This window comes from Bison bison, unplaced genomic scaffold (genome assembly GCF_000754665.1).
Source record: "Bison bison bison isolate TAMUID 2011002044 unplaced genomic scaffold, Bison_UMD1.0 scf7180017864068, whole genome shotgun sequence".
In the NCBI taxonomy this organism is placed as follows: domain Eukaryota; kingdom Metazoa; phylum Chordata; class Mammalia; order Artiodactyla; family Bovidae; genus Bison; species Bison bison.
Window position 1 is genome coordinate 886285 of NW_011494640.1, and position 8398 is coordinate 894682.

General features: G+C 54.3%; 1 protein-coding gene across 1 annotated transcript in view; it reads right to left on the reverse strand.

Annotated features, from left to right (window-relative positions):
- MATN1 (matrilin 1, cartilage matrix protein) overlaps positions 1 to 8335 on the reverse strand; it is a 9245-nt gene extending 910 nt beyond the window's left edge. The window contains exons 1-6 of the mRNA XM_010836879.1: positions 8197 to 8335; positions 6136 to 6482; positions 4796 to 5018; positions 3768 to 3893; positions 2397 to 2813; positions 1347 to 1499 (exon numbers count right to left, since the gene is read on the reverse strand). Coding sequence (XP_010835181.1) covers positions 1347 to 1499; positions 2397 to 2813; positions 3768 to 3893; positions 4796 to 5018; positions 6136 to 6482; positions 8197 to 8293 — 1363 coding nt within the window. The 5' untranslated portion in view covers positions 8294 to 8335. The remainder of the gene's footprint in view (positions 1 to 1346; positions 1500 to 2396; positions 2814 to 3767; positions 3894 to 4795; positions 5019 to 6135; positions 6483 to 8196) is intronic.
- Positions 8336 to 8398: the final 63 nt, after the last annotated feature.

Consider the following 8398-nt stretch of genomic DNA (forward strand, 5'->3'; position numbering starts at 1 on the left):
GAACTCCAAAACAGCCTCCCCAATGCTGACCACCTACGACGTGCAGGACGCTGTAGTCGGGGGCCCCGAGGTCATCTTGGTGACTCCTCACTCCAACTCTTTGGGTTTGTTATCAATCCCGTTTTACAAATGAAGAACTCAAGAAGGTAAACAACTTGCCCAGAGCCAGCAGCTAGTTAGTGTCAAAGCAAACATGCAAACCCAGGCCTGTCTGACTGGGGAATCTACACTCTTTACCACTGGGAACCAGGAGAGGAAGCAGGGTTCAAATCCTGGCTCCTCCAGTTACTCAGTTGTTCCACCCCTCTGGCCTTGGTTTTCCTGTCTCTAAAATGGGGATAACAATATTCCTACCAAATAGGATTAAATGATTTCACATTTGGAAAGCACTGAGAACAGTGCCGCTTGTAAAAGAGCATTCAGTACATGTTTGCTGGCTGTAAAAAATCAGACCGAGGACAAGAGGAGAGTGAAAAAGCTGGCTTAAAACTCGACATTCAAAAAACGAAGATCATGGCATCCATTCCCATCACTTCATGGCAAATGGAGAAACAATGGAAACAGTGACAGACTTTATTTTCTTGGGCTCCAAAATCCCTGCAGATGGTGGCTGCAGCCATGAAATTAAAAGATGCTTGCTCCTTGGAAGAAAAGCTATGACCAACCTAGACAGCATAGTAAAAAGCAGAGACGTTATTTTGCTGACAAAGGTCCGTCTAGTCAAAACTATGGTTTTTCCAGTCATGTGTACATTCCAGTCATGTATGGATGTGAAAGCTGGACTATAAAGAAAGCTGAGCAGCGAAGAATTGATGCTTTTGAACTGTGGTGTTAGAGAAAACTCTTGAGAGTCCCTTAAACTGCAAGAAGATCAAACCAGTCAACCCTCAAGGAAATCAGTCCTAAATATTCATTGGAAGGACTGATGCTGAAGCTGAAACTGCAATATTTTGGCCACTTGATGTGAAGAATTGGCTCATTGGAAAAGATCCTGATGCTGGGAAAGATTGAAGGCAGGAGGAGAAGGGGATGACAGAGGATGAGATGGTTGGATGGCATCACCGACTCGATGGACATGAGTTTGTACAAACTCCAGGAGATAGTGAAAGACAGGGAAGCCTGGCGTGCTGCAGTCCATGGGGTCGCAGAGTCGGACACGACTGAGTGACTGAACTGAAAAGTCAGATTGGTCAGCCCTCCTCCCAGTTCTGCCAACTCATGATGCTATCCCAGCTCCTGTTTTCCCATCCATATCTAGTCCAGGATGGTTACACAAACAGACACCCACACGCATCATCAGAGCCCCACCTCCTCCTCCCACTGGTGCCCTTTCTGGTCTCACTCACCCACACAAATCCTCTTCTGCAACTTCTTGCCAATCTGGTTGATGGTCTTGAAGTCAGCTGTGTAAAAATAGTGCTCTGCCACGGGCTCTGAGGCGATTTCCCTCAGCTCATCCTCCACGGCATTGCCCACACCCACAGCAAACATTTTAAAGCCTGCCAAGAGGAACAAGGTGAATAATGGTGGCCATGGGGACAGGCAGCTTCCCTGACAGCTCAGTTGGTAAGGAATCCGCCTGCAATGCAGGAAACCCCAGTTCAATTCCTAGGTCAGGGAGATCCTCTGGAGAAGGGATAGGCTACCCACTCCAATATTCTTGGGCTTCCTTTGTGGCTCAGCTGGTAAAGAATCTGCCTGCAAAGCAGAAGACCTGGGTTTGATCCCTGGATTGGGAAGATCCCCTGGAGAAGGGAAAGGCTACTCTCTCCAATATTCTGGCCTGTATAGTTTATGGGGTTGCAAAGAGTCAAACACGTCTGAGTGACTTTCACTTCACTTCACTTTCACCGTGGGGACAGGCAACCATGGCTAAATCTGGGGAATGCCCAGGCAATCAAACCCGTCACCTCCTGGTGGCAGATGCTGGAATTGCAGGCACAATGCCTGGGACAAAGACATTGAGGCAATCAACATTTACTGAGATGCTACAATATATCAGACTTGTACTGATTCCTTGTACTGAGAACTTTGTAATCTCATGTAACCCTTATAATATCCATCTACTGGTTGCTATTATTTTCATTTAATAGGTGACAAAGCTGAGACTCAGGCTTGTCCCAAAGTGGGGTTGCCTGCCAACAGATGGTGTGCTCTTGGGAATATTCAACTGGAAAAGTTCCAAGCCTCACTTACCAAAAGGCCATCAGAACAATCCACTTACTCTTCTGGGGCTTCAGTTTTTTCATCAGTATAAGAAAGAGTTGGACAAACCTCATTTATATCGAACCTGGGTTTAGGGCACTCATCAGAACAGACCTAAGCTAAACTGAAACTGAGCTGTTCCATGAGCACCCCTGGCCACTGGTGGTGTTCAGGGTCCCAGCAGCACCTACCAAGGTCCTTGGCTTTCTTGGCAGCATCGTTAATATAGTCCTGGCTCCGGCCATCAGTGAAGACAATGCCCACCTTCTGGGCACCAGGCCTAGCCCCGCTGGACACAGTGAAGGAATTGTCGATGAGGTACTTGAGGGCAGCCCCAGTCATGGTGCCCTTCTCCATGTAGGACATGTTCCGCACGGCTGCCTTGATGTCCTTCTTGGTGTGGAAGCGGCCCAGTGGGAACTCCTGGCGCACAGAGCTTGAGTACTGTACCAGCCCCACCTGGGCCAACTTGTCCGATACATCCAGCGTGTCCACAATCTGGTTGATGAACTTCTTCACCAGCTCAAAGTTCTCCGGCCGCACACTCTTGGACCCATCAATGAGGAAGACCAGGTCAGTAGCCGAACTGCCCCCGCCACCGTTGCAGACTGGGGAGGGTAGGAAGGCAGTGAGGTGAAGCTTAAGGACACAGTCATTCATCCCAGCCAGTGGCTGGGTACCCACCACACCCAACAGCTGTTCAGAACATCATCCCATTTGGGCCTCAGAACTCCCTCTGGGCAGCCTAACCTCCAGCATTGAAACTTGAAGCTCTAAACAGGGTTAAATCACACAACTCAGAAGTAGTGGCACCAAGATGTGAGTTCAAGACTATGTAACTCCTTCTACCACACTAAACCCACCATCCACAGTGGCAAAAAGAGGGACAGTAAGAAGAGAACTGCAAACATCAAACTCTAGAAGACATCTCTTTCTTTTAAATTGGAGGATAATTGCTTTACAATGTCGTGTTAGTTTCTGCTGTACAACAGCATGAATCAGCCATATGTATACACAAGCCTCTTGAGCCTCCCTCCCACCCCTCTAGGCATCATAGGGCACTGAGCTGAGCTCCCTGTGCTCTACAGTAGCTTCCCCTGCCTGCCTGCTCAGTCACTAAGTCGTGTCCAACTTTTTATGACCCCAGAGACTGTGCAGTCCACCAGGCTCCTCTGTCCATGTGATTATCCTGGATAGAATACTAAAGGGGGTTGCCATTTCCCCCTCCAGGGGGTCTTCCCGACCCAGGGATCAAAGCTGTATCTCCTGCAGTGCCTGTATGGGCAGGCAGATTCTTTACCACTGAGCGACCCGGAAAGCCACAGCAGCTGCCCACTAGCTATCTGCTCCACACATGCGAGTGCATACATGTCAATACTACTTTCTCAATTCATCCCACCCTCTCCTTCCCCCTCTGTGTCCACAAGTCCATAGAAGACATCCATTGCAGATTAGTCCAGAGGCAAGGAGCAGGGAGGCTCGGGTGGGCTTCCTGGGGACTGGTCAAGGCCCCATCCCCTCCCCACCACCCTCCCCAGGCTGCCTGTGTCCGGCCCACTGACCATTGCAGGTCTTGCCGTCACTGTTCAGGGTGAAGCCCTCGCGGCAGGCACAGGTGTAGGAGCCCGGGGAGCTGACACACACCTGCTCACAGTCATGGTCACCCGTGGCACACAGGTCTGACACCACTGCAGGGACGAGAGGAGACAGAAGCACACGGTCACCGGCCCTTGGATATCTCAGCCAGAATCGCCCCTCATAAGCTCAGGGTCACTCAGGCCCTCACCCGGGTGGGGTTCCAGACCCTCAACCCAGGCCAGAATCACTGCAGCCAGGCTGACATCCCTGGAGATGGTGGCATTGCTGATAATAAACTAAAGCTTCCTGCTGAAATGATATAGGCCACAGGGGCAGGGCCTAAATCCCCTTTGTTCACTGTTGTATTCCAAATGACTAGAACAAAACACGCAGCAGTGAACACAGCACACAGAAGACGCTCAACAAATATTTGTGAAATGCCAGATTTGTGGTACTGTGCATTATGGCCTAGAATTCTCAGTTAGATTCAGGCTCTTCCTAGATCTGTTTTACACGTGGAGAAGAATCCTTGCACTGCCTCCTCCACCCCGCTAAAGGTTCTGAAATTTCTCCACCCCAATGCTCAAGCCCCCTCAGACCTTCCCACATGGCAGAAGACTGGCATCCCAACCCTCCACCCCCCAACCACCACACACACACACATACACATACCACAGCCAAATAGCACAGGCTTTTTTAGGCCCTCCCCATGTTCCCTGCCAGGACTCTATCTCCAAAAAAAAAAAAAAGGTCTTTTGAGTGTCACCTCCTCCCCAAGTCCTTCAACCTGGGACTGGGTGGGAATCAGCCCAGATAAGGCCCTGGCCCCGCCCCCAATGTGGTCTCAATCTCAGTCCCCGCCTCTTATAGGCCACCTCCGCCCCCAGTTGTCCGCTCTCAGCCCTGCCCCTGCCCTGGCCCTGGCCAGACACCCGACCGCCTTTCCCCAATCTCCCTTTCCCCAGCACCACCCCCAGCCTGGCCCATCGCCTGCCCCCCGCCGCCCGCGCACAGCAGAAGGCCTCCTGGAACTTCTTGGACAGCTTCTCGATGACGCTGTAGCTCTCTACGTAGTCAACGTGCTCGTCCTGCGGCTCGCTGGCGATCTGCTGCAGCGTGGCCTTGTCCACGCGGCCCACGCCGATGGCGAACAGCTCGATGCCGCCGGCCCGGGCCCGCGCAGACACGTCCCGCACGCTGTCCTGGGGCCTCCCGTCCGTCACCACGATGACCACCTGCGTCGCAGAGGAGGAACATGCGAGAGCCTGGCCTCCCTCCCCACACTGGGTGGGCCACTTGGTCCTCCAGCAGCACCACCCGCCCCCTCAACACCCCAGGACGGTTGACATAAGAGGAGATTGACCCGGAGGGGCGGAGTGGCAAGCCCCGGTCACACAACTATTCGGTGGCAGGTGGATATGACTGCTGCCACCACCAATATCAGGCCCGAGAAAAAGAACTTGGATAGTGGAAGAGGAGAAAGGTTTCTTCTGAGTGAGAGGCGTGGCTAGGTGCTCTTCCATCTGACTAGGGCTTCTGGGTGTCTCCTCCATCAGACAGCTCTGTGACCTCTGAGGGCAGAGCCACCTCCATTCCGTCAGCCTGGGGGTGCTTGCGAGGGCAGGGCCAAACCTCTGTACTCAACTCTATGCAGTTCTACCTTTTGGCCACCAGAGAGAGGCAGAAGCTAAAGAGTGGAAGTTTTTCCTCTTCTGCCCATCTTCCCTTGTATACCCTGGGAGAGAGGTGGTACCCATATAGATGCCCACGGAATGAGGGAAGATGCTGCCTTTTCTCCCTCCGTTCCCCAAGACACTAACTTCCCTAGGAAGAAAACACTTGCCCTCCCACAAGTCCCCTGTGTGCTGTATCTGGGAAAGGGCCACAAGAATGGACCCTGGTGCCGAGGCTGGCCCTCACCCACCCCCTGTCCAGCCTGCCCTAAGTCGGGTCCTCCAAACTGCTCTGTAGGAGTCTGGGACTCAGCGTCCAGCCCCTTTGGCTGCTTTTCTGCTTCTGACCTGAGTCTGCTTCTGATTCCTGAGTCTCCTCCCCTGGCCTGGATGCCCAACCCCCTGTCTTGGTGACCTGACAGGCCTGGGTTAGAAATACAACTCACCTTCCTGAGCCCATGTTTCTTTATCTGGAGAAAGGGGGTGTGGTGAGGCCCCCTGAGATGATTCTTGATAAGAAGCCAGAGGGGGCAGCACTATTTTTAGTATCCCTACCCTGGGTTCCCTGGGGAGCGGCCTTGTACAATCTCCTCCCCTCCAGAGGCCGAGGCTCCTGGCCCTGAAAACCTAGCTGTATCTCTTCATTGCTGCAGGCTGCCACGTTCCTGTGAGCCCCTACCTTGCTAATGTCGGGGGACCTGGGGCGACCACCCTCTGCATCGCTTAAGGCCTTGGTGATGGCGAACTGGATGGCCAGACCCGTCATGGTGCCCGTGGACAGCGGCTGGATGCGGCGCACAGCCTGCAGCAGCTCAGCCTTGGAGCTGTGGGCCCGCAGCGGGAACTCCTGCTTCACGGAGCTGGCGTAGTTGACCAGGCCCACGCGGGTGGCATTGGGCCCCACATCCAGTGACTCGATGACCTGGGACAGGAACACCTTCACCTTCTCAAACTCCACGGGCCGCACGCTGCGTGAGCTGTCGACGACGAACACCAGGTCGGTGGGCCGGGTCCGGCAGAGGTGCCCTGGGAGGGGGCAAAGGTCAGGAGGATGGAGCGGAGATACTTAAGACGAAGGAACAGGGCATCAGGGGCTACTTAGATCCAGACCTGAGGCCTCAGGCAGACTAGACCAGACATGAATCAGCCTGGCTGGGTCCTGCTGTCAGCATGGGGACGCAGGCAAGCAACTTGCCAGAGGCCCCCAGCTCAGCCCATAGGAAAGACAGAGGTTCAAATGGCACCTTCACCTCTCTGAGCCTCAGTTTCCTGTCTGTACAATGGACAGGTGATCCCTTCCTTACAGAATCCTTTGAGGGCAAGCAAAAATATGTGTAAGGTGCCAGCTCAAGGCTGGGCATGTAGCGTTCTCAGAGGCAGCAAAGGAGAAGATAGCCTTCACGTCTCAGGTTTCAGCCCAGAGTGTAAACAAGAGATTCTCTTTGCCCTGCCTGGGCAGGAGGGAACTGAGGGTCGGCCCTCCGGCGGGCACAGCCTTGAAAACCAGTGCAACACCCGTCAACGTGGGCTCTTTCATCTGAGCGTCAAAGAGAATCAGCAAAGCGCACCCAGTTGGCCCCAGTCCCGCAGAGCCTGCTGGCTGGTCTCTAAGAACAGGAAAAACAGCAGGAGTTCCTCGTGGCCACCTTGGCAGTCTGATCAAGTGGGCCCCCAAGACACACCCTCAGGGAGCGATGTCTTTCCAGACAGCCTGGGAGGCAGTACCATGTGCTGGGAGGGACACAGAGCCCAAGTGGGGTAGACGGAGTCCGAGTCCTAGCTCTGTGGCCTTGGGCAGATGATTGCAGCTTTGAAGCTTCGCTTTTCTCATCTGCCTGGAGGGGAGGATAGGCTTAATGCTTGATGTTATCACTGGCCTGGCCCTGCAGCCAGTACAGAAGTCTGCACTCTGTCCACCACTAAATCTGGGCTGCTCCCAAGCAGGGATGCAGGAAGCATCAAGAAAGACAAGGTGTGTGGACAGTCCTATCTCCCAGCCATGGTGCCCCAGGCCGGGACATCAGAAGTCCTCAAGGGACCTCAGAAATCACCTTGCAACTTGGTTTCCTGGTTGCCACTAGCTGAGGCTACAAATGGGTAAACTGAGGCCCAGAGATGGAGAGGGCATTGGCCACACCATGGGACAGTGGACCAGGAGCCACGAGGCTCTGAGGCTTGCTCACTCACTGTGTGGTTTTAGATAGGTCCTCCTCTCTCTGGCCTCAATTTCCCCATCTGCACAGGAGGAGCTGGGCATCCTAGGACTCTGTCCTAACAACTGAAACTCAGTGGTACAGCTCATGGACAGCCCAGTCCAGAATATGCTGGAAGCGCTGGTGGAAGGGGGAATGTCATCTTGCCACCCCTCCTCTCTCAGATCTGCAGTCATCAGAGAGTCGTGAGCTCAGCCCTGGGCCTGGTTGCAGCCCCAGGTGACAGAAGGCTGTGCGGTCAGTGACCCAGAAGACCAAGACCATCTCTGCAGGGTGCCTGGTCCCTGAGGACAGCCTGGGAGCTGCAAAGCCGAGAGACAGGCTCAGAGAAGCCTTCTCATGCCCGCTCCACACAGAACAGACAGGGTCAGCCCACCCTGGTCCTTGTGTTTGTCACCATCTCTGTCTGTTCCTGCGTCAGCCCTGTGGGGCACCCCTGCCTGCCCGCCCCCGCCCATGCTGGATCCAATTTAGCCTCTGTCTGTCTCAGTGCCCGGTATCCCCCACCTCACATGGGGCCCCCTCACCTCTGGACAGTGGGGCGAGGCCAAGGGCGCATGAGGCCTGGAACAGCAGCAGCAGCAGGCCACAGAGCATGAGGCGGGGGCCACTGAGTGCCCTCATGGTTCTGGCACGCGGGCAGTAGCAGCACAGTCGTGGGGGCCAGTGGGGGCCAGGTCTTATCAACCTTGATGCCTGCTGGCCCAGCCTCCCAGTCAGGCGGGCCCC